General features: G+C 42.0%; 1 protein-coding gene across 5 annotated transcripts in view; it reads left to right on the forward strand.

The window, feature by feature from the left end:
* The first annotated feature begins 18 nt into the window (after window positions 1-18).
* Akap3 (A-kinase anchoring protein 3) overlaps window positions 19-13,041 on the forward strand; it is a 31,440-nt gene continuing 18,417 nt past the window's right edge. Inside the window, exons 1-4 of one of the 5 annotated variants that reach the window (XM_052722135.1) lie at window positions 19-390; window positions 6,219-6,324; window positions 7,095-7,205; window positions 10,201-10,296. In XM_052722135.1, the coding sequence (XP_052578095.1) occupies window positions 10,201-10,296 (96 nt within the window). In that variant the 5' untranslated portion in view covers window positions 19-390; window positions 6,219-6,324; window positions 7,095-7,205. The other 4 variants (XM_052722134.1, XM_052722137.1, XM_052722138.1 and 1 more) reach the window with 4 other exon arrangements.

A 13,041-nucleotide genomic window follows, 5' to 3' on the forward strand; every position in this document is an offset into this window, starting at 1 on the left:
CGCAGGCGCCAACTGAGAACGGACCTGGCGGGTAGCAGGTTGTGTAGAGAAGGGAGACTGGGAGTGAAAGCAGACTGGAGGAGAGAAAAAGAAAAGGAAGGGGAGAACAGAATCCTCATTCTGGAATGAGCTGTGAAGATCATTATATTGCTGGGGAATCTGCATGCAAAATGGCCAGCCTTCAAAGTCCAACACTTGGTGGGCTGTTACCAGAAAGTGTCAGACAGCTCTGCGGGGTAGGGGCTGGGATAAGGAGGAGACGTGGCCCCGCACTCGCCAAGTTGAAGGGAGGAAAAACTGAAAAAGCAAAGCGAGAGTCTGCACAGAGTGCACAAGTCGGGGAGAGATACAGGAACGCAGAGGTGCCCTCCTCCGCCCCCCGCTACCAAAGTAAGTGCACGTGGATGCCGTCCAGAACATCCTTTCTTTGGGGCTTTAGTGCTAACTGTCGCAGTTCATAGAATGCTTACTTAGATGTCGACACCAATTCAGATCTGCTGATAGGTGACCTCTCCAGAGACTTCTGACCTTTCCAAGGTGGTGATCAGTCCCCGTATCGTGAATTTTGGTTGGCTGGGGTTTATGTGTTTGTTTGGTTTTGAATTTCGTTTATAGACGCGCACAGATCACTACCTGTCCTGTGAATCTGAAAGATCTCTTTTGGAATTTTCGGACAGGGTTTCCTTATGAAGCTCTAGTTGGCTTCGAACTTGTGATATTCACGGCACTACTTCAGGCATGAGTCGCCATCTCGGGCTGATCTAGGGATACATAAATGGATTTGAAACGTGAACCTCCTGAAATGCGATATAAAATTGCAAGTCATTCAGCACTTTTTTTTTATGGAAAAAAAAAAACTGATGGTGGTGGTTGTTTGTTTTTTAAACTGGGTCTCTTTGAAAATCTGTATAGATCTAGAACGAGACACCTGGAGCCTGAGGATATTCTGAAAAAGTTAAAGCACTTGCATTTTAAAATCTTTTTCAGGATGTGGTGGTGCATGCCTGTAATCCCAGCTCTTGGGAGGCAGAGTCAGGAGGACAGGTAGTTCCAGGCCAACCTAGGTGACTTTGTCTCAAATTTTAAAAAATTTAAAACTTCATCCCAGTCAACCTTGATATACCTGAGTAGAAGACAGTCAATTGTGAACTAAAGTTCCCAGAAAGAAGCTGCAAGTACACTGAGCGTCCTAGAAAAGCCAACTAATTGAATAGAACTTTAATGATAGTGGAGAGGTTGGAATATTGCAGACCCAGATTATCATGGCCCATCCTTAACCTTCTAAATAGCCATTTATTGTCCACCTTTGTGTGCCCTAACGTCTTTGTGACCATTGCCTGAAGCCTTTGAGGATGTATCAGGTGACCACTAGATTTCACTAACCCGGAGCAAGAATGTCATCAAAGAGCATCTGAGGTCTATCCGTATCCAGGGTGTCCTGATTTACTATAACCTGCCCACCTGATGCTTCTACACATGTATCTAAAAAGTGTTTATTTGTAACTCTTTTTGTTGTGTTACTACAAGAACTTTCATTATTGGACCATGGTATTTAGGGTAACCTGGATTTAGTCATTCATATTTGGCTCCATAATAAAATACCTCTTGTTCCCCTTTGAGGTGAGCTGGTTTTTATATAGTCACAGTAACCCTGTGACACATACCTCGGACTTATCAATAAACTGCCTAGTTTGGGGGAATCATTCTAGACTTCGTCATTGTTTCAGTGTTCAGCAGTAATAGTGTCCATCGTTGGTTTCCGGGAAGGAAGTGTGTGTTGCTGGGATAGGCAGCTGACTAGCAGTGAGCAGGGACTGCTTGTGAGTAGGGGTGGAAGATCTGTATGCTCCCTACTGTTGTTTACTTTTTACTTAAGGTACCAAGGGCTGAAATCAGGGCACCAGACATGCGAAGCAAGTGTTTTAGTCCTCTTTGTACTTTGTTTTGAGACAATGTCTCACTGAGTTGCCTTGACCTTAAACTCTTTGTAGCCAAGGCTGACCTTGAACTTCAGTTCTCCCGAATAGCTGAGGCACTGTGATTACAGGTCTACACCACCAGATCCACCGTACCCTACTGTTTATAAGTGTCATTTCCCAGATTGAATCTAAAAGAAACCCTTTAACCGCAAAGCTCAGTAATGCCAAATTGCCTTGCGTTTCTTGGCCTTATCCTTTCTTGACTCAGAACTCACAATTTGCTAATGCTTGATTTCAGATTGATACGAATATTAACATACTTTCCAAATTCTGGTAAATTGACAGATCTCACCCCCATTTGCAGCTGTCCTATCTCCCTGTGTGGTAACTGTGTCACTTAACATCTTGGCGTCAAGCACTGCCTCCTGCTCATACTTTGGGTATCAAGGTGATGTCAGATAGTGAAAGAGCACTAACTAATTTTATACCCAGGTATTAGATCCGTTTTTCAGTTCAATACCTAACTGGGAAAGGAACACTTGCTACTTACCTCAAAAGCTTAGAGGCTCACGTGACTTAATAATAAAAAGGACCTTGGTCAGCTGCAAAGTGCTGTTGGCAGGTGTCCTATTCAAACGCCAGGGAAGTACCCAATGCAGAGTGCCTGAGCTGGAAAGGCTCTGCAGAAGCCAACTCGCCTTTTACCCAATGCAGAGTGCCTGGGCTGGAAAGGCTCTGCAGAAGCCAACTCGCCTTTTTTTTTTAAGATGAAAAAGATCAACAATGAAAAAATGATAGTTGACAAATAGCTTTATTGAAGGATGCCGATAACCAACCAGCTACTTTTGAATCTATTAGGGTTTTTTGGTTTGGGGTTTTTATTTGGTTTGAGGTTTTGTTGTCGTTTGGGGTGTGTGTGTGTGTGTTGTTTTAGGTCATCTTCATTGGAACTTTTTTCCTTGGTGGCTCATGCTTGTGATACAGTCAGCAGCAACAATTATAGAGACACAGTCCCACAGTTAGGCCATCACACCACACCAGCTTTCACACACACACACACACACAAAAGAATTTCAGGCTGAGCCAGTGTGAAACAGGATCCTCTCCTCTGCTGCCATCTGAATTTGTTGGAAATACTCTGCTGTTTGTTTTAAATGGAATCCATTGCCATGATTTCCCCTCCTGTACTCCCCTATCTCAGACACTCAAAGAAGTGAATTAATAGGAAGAAGCAAGCCCAGTCCTTCTAACTAAATGTCGGAGCCATTAAGTGTATTTCCACTGCTCCTCTTATCCTTTTGAGCACTCAATCTTAGGCAGCCTCACATTGTTGCTATAGGAACAGTGATGTCACCAGTTGCAATTCTGATGTCACTCCCTAGTCCCAACAAGGAGGAGGTGCATGGAAGGCTGGGGGAGGAAACAAGATCTTCAGCTGAGCAAGAACATCCCAGCATCTTCATTGACTTTAAAAGTATATTCTGGAGTCTTCTGTGGTTCACTATTCCAGAGCTACAGAGGTAGGAAAGCCCACTGGGTTGGTAGAACAGCCCATTTTCTGATCCCCTGTGGTTAGAAAGGAGAAGCGATGGACAGCTTTTTTATTTCCAACTTAGCTTCATGATTCAGCCCTGCCAATTTCAATTTCATCTTTGAATACTGTGGAAATAAGTGGACTCCCTCAGCAGCATTCCACACACTCTTCCTCCTCCTCAAGTTCTGAGTTATGTAGGGTTGACCTGATATCCCAGGCCATCCTTTTGGAGGCCCGAGGGACTTACTTCTTCTCCCCTCCCAGTGTGATGTTGAGAGTAGAGGGTTGGCTTCTCCAGCTGTGTTGTCTGGCTAATTCCCATGCTCTTTTCTCTCCTGTGCTCTGAGTAAAATCATGCTGGGGTAGCCCAGTCCAACTCTTACCCACTTGAAGCCTCCCATTTTTTTTTTTAAATTGAAGCTTTAGTTAGGCAGCAGAGCACTGGGAATGGGCAAGCTATTTGTAGCTCATGGAAAAGCGTCTATATGAGGCAAGAAGGTACTATTAAGGGACAGTAAAGCTAGAGGCATGCCACACGAAGGCTCAATGAGTACTGAAAGGCACACTCCATTGAAACTCCAATGTCAGTGTCAACAAGATTTGTTGTGTTTCTACAGTGTTCCAGACAGAAAGAGCGGACAGAGGAGGAAGATGGGATGGAGACTAAGACATTCATCCATATTAAAATGAACACTAAAAAGCTTTGGTTGAAAGAGCTTCAAGATGTGACCAGATATGAAGCAACCCCATAAGAGCCTCATTTATATAGCCTACAATTTAGCCTTTTTTTTTTATGAGTTTAGAAATCTTGAGAAATTAGGAAATGGGTGTTAGGGGGTGGTGTTTTCAGGTAGAGTTGTGGCCTGGTGTAGAGCAGGCCTAACAGTACCTGCCTCACTCAGCTCTCTGCTGGCATTCATGGTTTGCACTCCTCTTCAGTTTGAGGTAACAATCACTTTGACCCCCCCCCCCCACATCTTTTGGTCTTGTTTTTTATATTTTTTTTCTCATAACTGTAGCCCAGGCTTCTTTAGAGCTCACTGTATAGTCCAAGCTGGTCCCAAGCTTACAGCCACCATTCTGCTACAGCCTCCAAGTGCTGAGATCCAGCTGTCTCTTTGGCATTTGTGTGATGTACATATGTGTGTGAGAGAAAGAACATGCGTGGAGAGGTCAGAAGTTGACATCAAGTATTTTCATCAGTTGCTCTCCACTTATTTTGAGACAGTCTCTCACTGACCCTGGAGCTTACCAGTTTGGTTAGGTACCCCTAGTGCTGGAGTTACAGATGTGAACCACCACACCCAACTTGTTAGGTGGATGCTGGAGATGAAATTCAGATCATTATGGTTGTATGGTTATATAGCAAGCATTTTAGTAACTGAGCCATCTTCCCAGCCCCCTCACTCTGTGTGTGTGTGTGTGTGTGTGTGTGTGTGTGTGTGTGTGTGTGTGTGTGTGTGTGCAGGTGTATGTACCCATACCTACATGCCCAGAGGCCAGAAGAATAGTAGTGTGGTGCTAATCTCTCTCTACCTCATTCCCCACTGAACCTGCAGCTAGGCTGGTAGCCAGCAAACTGGCAAGCCCCAAGTTACTGTCTCCGCCTTCCCCCACCCCTAACACTGGGTTGGAGTCACAGGCACAAATGAGCAGTCGCATTTAGCTTTTGGGTTTCTAGCTAGAGATTCAAACTCAGGTCTCCTTGCTGCTTAGCAAGTACTCCTGCTCCCTGAGCCATCTTTCCAGCCTCACTTTGGAATTTTTGAGGAACATTTTAAGTCAGTCCTTTGTGACCACAGAAAATGCCAAATCTCCTAGGCTGTTAAGATAAAGAGCTAGAAAAGCTAAAGAAAGAAGTCCATGGGTTCTAATCTTCTTCTGGGCTTCAGTTTCCCAATCTGTAAGATGACAGTATGAATTAATTGAACAGTAAATGACATTTACATTTTATATATTGACTTGTTTTCCTCTGTTGATTTAGTAGATAACATAGAGCTGTGACTCCAGTATGATGTTACTTTTTTATTTTGTTGGTTTGTGACAAGGTCTCACTCTGTCACTCAGGGTGGTCTAGAACTGGCTGTGTAGCCCTGGCTGACAGGATCTCTGCTTCAGCCTCCTGTGTGCTTGGATTAAAGGCATGAGGCATCACATGCACTTCCAGTTTTCAACTTATAAATGCAATATTCACTTGACTCCCTTCATCTTTTTAGATCTTCCTTTATTGTGGGAAATGTATGCATTAATTTCAAAATCTGAAAAGCTTCATGGCTCATGTCTGTTATAGCAGCACTGGGAGGGAGGCAGGAGGATCATGAATTCAAGGCCATCCTCAGTTATATATAGTGAGTTTAAGGTCAACCTGAACTATAATGAGTTCCTCTCTCAACAACAACAACAAAGGGCAAGAAAGTTTTTTACAAGCCTATGTATATATGCCTCTTCCCGACAACTTAGGGAGTTTTAGCTGACTAAAACAAACTTTATGTTTGCAGACAAACATACAGAAAATAGACTAAAAATACTAGAATATATGTAAGCTAAGAGTTTGCAAGATATACTAAACTAGTAAAACATTTTCTGTGAAAAGAGTAATGAACATTTGGGATGTTCATTTCTTTGCTTTACTGGAATAGGAAGATCTGATCATAAAGTAACTTTCTGTGGTAAACTTATTGCTAAAGCATTGGATTTTAAAAAATCAGAATCTATGGCTTGTCATCATAACTCATTTGAGCAAGCCACTTCTTTTTTGTTCCCAGGTTCTCCAATTTTAAGAAAGAGAAAATGAGCTGCCTGGAATTACAAATGGGCAGGACTTGTGTAGTCACTCTTTCAACAGAAAATTACTAAGCACCAACTTTAAAGGTACTAGCTATTATGAAGGATACCAAGATGAGTAAGAAAGTTGCTTTGTCTTCATGAAGCCATTTAATCAAGCAGCCAGGATACATGTGAGCACTTGACATATTAGGTAGGGTGGGAATCTGAAATGAATTATGTTAGAGACTTTGATGGAGAAGCAGTCCTTCAACTAGGAACTTAAATCTGTCATGGATAGGGTAACTGTGGCTTGGGCTCAAGTAGGGGTGAGATTTAGAAGAACATCTTGGAGGCATGTGTACAGTTAATACTGGGTAGATATTCCAAGAAGAAAATGCATTAATGTCCTCTATTAATGTCTCAGAAGAGATAGGCTGAGGAAGTTAGTTGAACTGGAGACATGGTTTATGAACTCTCTTTATGAGAACATATATTTTTCTCAAGTCTGAAAAAAATGCTTACAAAACGTTTTGAAATCCAAAAATTCTCCCATCCCACTTGCTTATCTTCAAGCTTCCAAGTGAAGTGTGTGAGATTAACCACTTGTTTTCATCCTTCAGTAAGCCATTCATTTAAGAGCAGATAATAACAGTAGTCACTTAGGAAATCATTGGCCAAAAGTTGAATGATTTGTTATCTAAGAACTCTTCAGAACACACCAAGAGTAATATGTGGATCCCTCCCAGAAGTCTCCATGTTACTTTGTGCCCCTCACTTCTATGTATACATGAAAATAAGTCAGAGTCGTCATTCAGTAATAAGAACAGTGGGGTCCGTGTAAGTTTAGTCATTTTTCTCTGTGTCTTTCTTTACAGAGTCCTTATATATTACATGGCAGGAGGGGCGGGTAGACTTAGGGATAGTGAAGACACCAACAAAGCTCATCTGGAGTCTTCCTTGTATCTCAGAACCCATCTTCAGTAAGAGTAAGTGACTTACTTCTTTGTGCTTCATTTATATCTGTCTTAATTGTAGTATGTACGTAGCCTGAATAAGGCAAACATTCTGTTGATGTAGTTGTTCTCTACCAGACGCAACCCGCTTAGATGAAATATAAACTAGAGATGAAAAGACCATTGTTTGTGGATCTTATACTGTCAACATTGTAGGTCAAGCTGCTACTAAATCTTGCCTTTCTTGGCCAAATAGCAGTACTGTTCATCATTTTTCTTCATGCCCATGATACAAAGCATAAGAATATGTATATAGAGGTGTGACTCATGAATACACACTTGCCTAGCATGTAAGAGACCCTGTACTCCATCTCTGGCACCACTACCAAAAAAAAAAAAGAAAAGAAAAAAGGAGAATGTATATATAATCATGAGCTACTGAGAGCAATATATGGTTTAACTTCACTGGTATAAACTTCTTTGCAAAGGGGACAAATTATTAAAATACAGAATCAAAGATTAGAAAACCTTCTAAATTATCTGTCCTACTTTGCTTTCTGTCGCTGTGGTAAAACACTGACCAAAACCAACTTGGGGAGGAAAGGGTCTATTTCTTCTTACAGGTTGGACGGAGTCTCTTCCCAAGGGAAGCCAAGGCAGGAGCTTGAAGCAGACACCCAGAGGGGTGCTGCTTACAGATTTGCTCAGCGACATGTCTTCGATAATCCAGGCCAATCTATCCAGGCATGGTACATCCCCCAGTGAGCTGGGCCATCCTTTATTAATTACTAATCTAGGAAGTGCCCCATAGATTTGCCCCACAGGCCATTCTTGTTGTCCATCAGAATCACCCAGAAAGCTTGTGAGGACATTTTTAATAAGATTTCTTTATTACATGTATTTGGGGGAAGGGGTACCACGTGCCATAATGTGCATGTGGAGCTCAGAAGACAACTTGTAGTCAGGTATTTCTTTTCACCACATGGATCCTGGAAATTAAATTCATTGTCAGGCTTAGCGACAGATGCCCTTTACCTGCTGAGACACCTCACTGGCCCCTTTTAAGAAATCTAATGCCTAAATTCTCTCAGTGCAAAAACCGTAAGAAAGGAGATTTTTATTTAGAATTTTTATTTCTCTTTCTTTCTCTCGATAGATAGATAGATAGATAGATAGATAGATTTTTTTATTTTATTTTATTTTTTTTTTTTACTAAGAGTCATACCCAGGGCCTTCCGCAGGCTGGGCAAGCACTCTACTGCTTAGCTACACCCTCAACCCCAGATTCAGTTTCTTTCCACTCTTGAGTAATTGCAAGAGTTCTTCATTTTGGAAAAATCCATTGTTTCCTCAGATAATCTCTGTCATCTGGATGAGAATAGAGACAGTAGAGTGTGAAAATGAGAATCTCTGTGAGAACAGAAAACAACTCTTGAGTGATTTTATATTTTGATTTTCCTTTAATAATTATTCATAATCTTCCAGAACAAAAGCAGCATGCCCATATATTTATAAACATTATTCTTTTCTTCTTTTTATATTTTTCTTTATTGTACGGGTATGGCAATGAGGCGGGTGCACACAGCTGTGGTGCTCGTGTGACAGAAGACTCGTGGGAGTCAGTTTTCCTTACATCATGTGGGTCCCAGGGGTCAAGTTCAGATCATCAGAGCTGGCAGCCGACACCTGTAGGAGTGATCTCAGCAGTCCTTCCTTTTCATTGCTTTTTCAGCATGTGGCTGGTGTACCTTTGCTTTATGTTGGTTTTCATTTTGAGCAAGGGTGCATGCCGCCACGTCAGCCAACATCCTTTCAAACAAGTGTTTCCAGTTAATCAGATGAACACCACTAAAAATTGCCATACCTTTCAGTCAGCTATTTGTGATCATGATGTCAGCTTCGAGCAAATTGTTGACTTTTACTCTAATGGAATTTTAAAGCAGCATTTTGCTGTAATCCAAATCTACAGATAGATGTCTGTTTCATGAGACTGTCAGGACGTTTGGGGTGGTGGTGGGGAGTTGGGCATCTTATTTCATCTTACCATTGAAGGGTATGGATGGGAGCCGAGTTTGTAATGAGCTAGGGAATTTTCAGTGTGGAGCCGAGAAGGGGAAGTTGGGCATGGGAAAAGAAAGTGAGGGCAAAGAGACCCTTCTTGCTACTTCAGGTTGACAGCAGGATACGTAAGTTGCTGTGGTACTGGGCTACATTTTCAAAGACTACAATGTAGAATGTCAGGTTTTGAAGAGTGGATGAGACTGAAAACAAAGAGGATTTGAATTCAGGACTCTAAGGGAGGCAGTAAAGCAGCAAGGGTTATGACAATGGCTGGTGACTGGGGGTGAAAGAATTAGCGGCTGGTGAGGGCGGGTATCTTATGTAGAGGATGCCAGGCAAAATGAATCTCAGCCTTCTAGCCAGAGGACCAGGTAGCTGGTGCACCACTGCTGAGATGAGAGAACGGATGCATTAGCCAAGTCACCACTGCATCCTGGACCCTGGACCATGGAGTCTGAGCATCTCCCAGCATCCTTAGCTTATTGGAGGGAGAATGATCTCAAGGAAGATTACTAGTGTAAGTTAGTGCTCTAGAAAGGGGTGAGAAACAAAACTTCCATTGTTAAAAATTAGCTCGTGTAGACAGAACAGGCAAGGAAAATGTAAATTAATCCGTTTGGTCACATTTAGTTTTGAGTGTCTACTGAAAATCAGAAGGGGGATGTTGGTAGGGAACAAAGCAAGACACAGCTGACAGATTCATTCATTTAACAAATAATTAAGTATGAACAATACAATCCAGGCATCAGCTTCATCTCTAGAGATATAAACATGTTTGAGAAGTTGTATTGCAGTTGAGAGCTGAGGCTGACCATAACTGGTTGAGTGGGCTGAAGGAGCTCTTTCTATAGGTCTCTGTGGAAAGCATGACTCCTACTTCCTATATCTCTGCATTCTCTTTATTTCTCCTACTGTTCATGTAACCTTTTGGTGATTTTTCTTTTTCTTTTTCTTTTAATGCTACCAGATGGCAGATAGGGTTGACTGGTTACAAAGCCAAAATGGCGTATGCAAGGTTGATGTCTATTCACCTGGAGACAACCAACACCAGGACTGGAAAATGGTAAGGTCTCCTTCTTCGGCAGCACTAGTTAGGGAAGTTTGGACTGGCGTCAAGAGCAGCCTTATTCTGACCTTCATTTTGAAGGTGGTTAAAATGAGCTCCTGTGGAACAAAAATTTCCCATCTACTGCAACAAATTCTGCAGCTTATGATATTTGATACTTTAGTTTTTAATTGTGTGTTCTGGGGGCATGGCTTGAGCATGTGAGTGTAGGTATCCCAGAGGCCAGAAGAGGGTGTGATTCCCCTGAAACTGGAGCTACAAGCAGTTGTGAGATACTGTGTGGGCACTGGAAACCAAACTCTGGTCCTTTGTAAGAGCAGCATGTGCTCCTAACTGCTGAGCCTGCGTTTGATATTTAGTGGAGAAATATGCTATGGTTACTAAAAAGTATGTATTACAATGACAACATTTTACGTTTTTAAACAACCACAGATTAGAAATGTGCCTGTGGGCTGGTGAGATGACTTAGTGGGTGAAGGTGCTTGCCATCAGCCTGATGATTTGAGCCAGACCCCTGGAACCCACACAGTGGGAGGAGAGAACTAACTCGGGATAAATTGCCCTTTGACCTCCACATAAATGTTGTGGAATAAACCTTGCTCCCAATCAGTCAGTGTAAGAAATATAATAAATGTTTCCAAGGTTCATCAGAAATAATTCCTAAAATTCGGGATATCTTAAAATTCTGAGAGGTTTGAACTCCCCTCTCAGCCACTGTTCCTTGGGTGTTCAGTAAGCACTTATTAAGGCCTTGATGGGGGAGAAGGAGGGGGGCTCTGTATCCGTCAGGGTCCAATAAGAAGATATTAATAAATAGTAAATAAAAATAAAGTAATAATAAACCACACCTATGCTTTAATGCTTAAAAATTATTTCCTGAGAAAAGGTAATCCCTGAAAGATACAAGGGAAAGATTTCAGGATTCTAGAAGTAAACATAGAAAGTAGTTGTTAAGCTGAAGCTTGTAAGAGCCTTCACTCAAGGCTGTTTGGACACAGATGGGCCAGGGGACAGCTCTCTTCTCCCTCCTGTCGCCATGCAGTGCCCTCTGCTAACAAAGGTCACTGCCCAAAGAGAGAGATGCTTAAAGGGGTCAGTCCAGAGTCACAAAGCAAGACGAATTTGCACTAAATGACCGTATATGGACCTGTACGGACAGCAGGTTTGGGTATCAGAAACATCTAAACAAATTGGACAGAATTCTCTGTTTTTGAAGTTCTTGGACCAATGAGAGGACTCAGAGAGTACAGATGCTTGCCACCAAGCCTGACGACCTCAGTTCATGTCCCAGAACCCACATGCTGAAAGGGTGAAAGATGAGCACTGTCTCCCACAGTTTGTCCTCCTTCATACTCGCACACGCATCTACACACACACACACACACACACACACACACACACACACACACACACACACTGTAACACAAAATTAAAGATGACTTAATCCAATGCATACATCATTGTATCCTTGCTCAGAATACTAACATTTGCCCAATACATATTTGCATGTAATGTCATATGACCCATCTTCTTTTTTTTTTTTTTTTTTGGTTTTTCGAGACAGGGTTTCTCTGTGTAGCTTTGCACCTTTCCTGGAACTCACTCTGTAGACCAGGCTGGCCTCGAACTCACAGAGATCCGCCTGGCTCTGCCTCCCGAGTGCTGGGATTAAAGGTGTGCACCACCACCGTCCGGCTCCCATCTTCTTTTTATACCAAAAATATTTTCTTATCAATAGGAGTCAAAAACCCTGAGAAATATTCATAAGACATACAGACACTCATATCAAATTGCCGAAGACCCCCCAAACTGCCTGTGTTGGATATTTTATCCACTTCTGCCCTTTTATGTAGAGAAACAAAATACAAATCAGATTCAGTTAAATAAGACAAACAAAACTTCAACACCTTTCACTAAGCAAGAAGTACCCTAGGAGATCCAAAAACAAAACTAAATTCTGCCTTGGTGAACCTTACCACTCATGGGAAAATATAATTATAATGTAAAGCTTAAATATAATTTAAGACATGAGTATAATTTGATATCAGTCTGGCATTTGAAGTTATGTAAATAACCATTGGACATTAATTAAAATGGTTGGGGATTTAGCTCAGTGGTAGAGCGCTTGCAAGTGCAAGGCCCTGGGTTCGGTCCTCAGCTCTGAAAAGAAAAAAAAAAAGCAGTTCACGATCATTTGCCAAGTAATTTTCTGAACAATAGTTGTTAGAGTTTAAATAATGAGTCACTGCAAGCAGGACATGGTGATAGGCCTTGTGACTCCAACACTCCGAAGGTGGAGATGGAAAACAATTGGATTAGGTATCTTTAACGAGCTAGACACGGAAAAGAAAAGCAGGGCTGGAAAGTGAGTTAGCATAAACTAAGCTACTGAAGCATACCATGACCAAGGGAGAAACTAAACCCATTCACCTTCCTGTGCGCTCCTTCACGGGCATGAAACTGTCTTGGTTTTGAAAAGGGGAAAGAGTGGTTTGGCACACAACTCAGGATACTATTGAGTAAGAAGAAGGGGGCTGCGGGAGCAGCAAACTCTTGACAGAAGAGAAATCGGGTTGCTTGGTCTCCAAGGCAACTCAGGTGATTTTGTGTTTCCATCAGTACTTGCAGCCTAGAGAGTTCTAAAAGAGCATCCCCAGAAGCAGAACCAGGTAGCATATATAGTGTAGAGAATACGTTGTGTTTGGACATAGATGATAGACAAATCTATAGTTTTAAAGTAAA

The sequence above is a fragment of the Peromyscus californicus genome, unplaced genomic scaffold (assembly GCF_007827085.1).
Source record: "Peromyscus californicus insignis strain IS unplaced genomic scaffold, ASM782708v3 Scaffold_6__1_contigs__length_162567912, whole genome shotgun sequence".
NCBI lineage: Eukaryota > Metazoa > Chordata > Mammalia > Rodentia > Cricetidae > Peromyscus > Peromyscus californicus.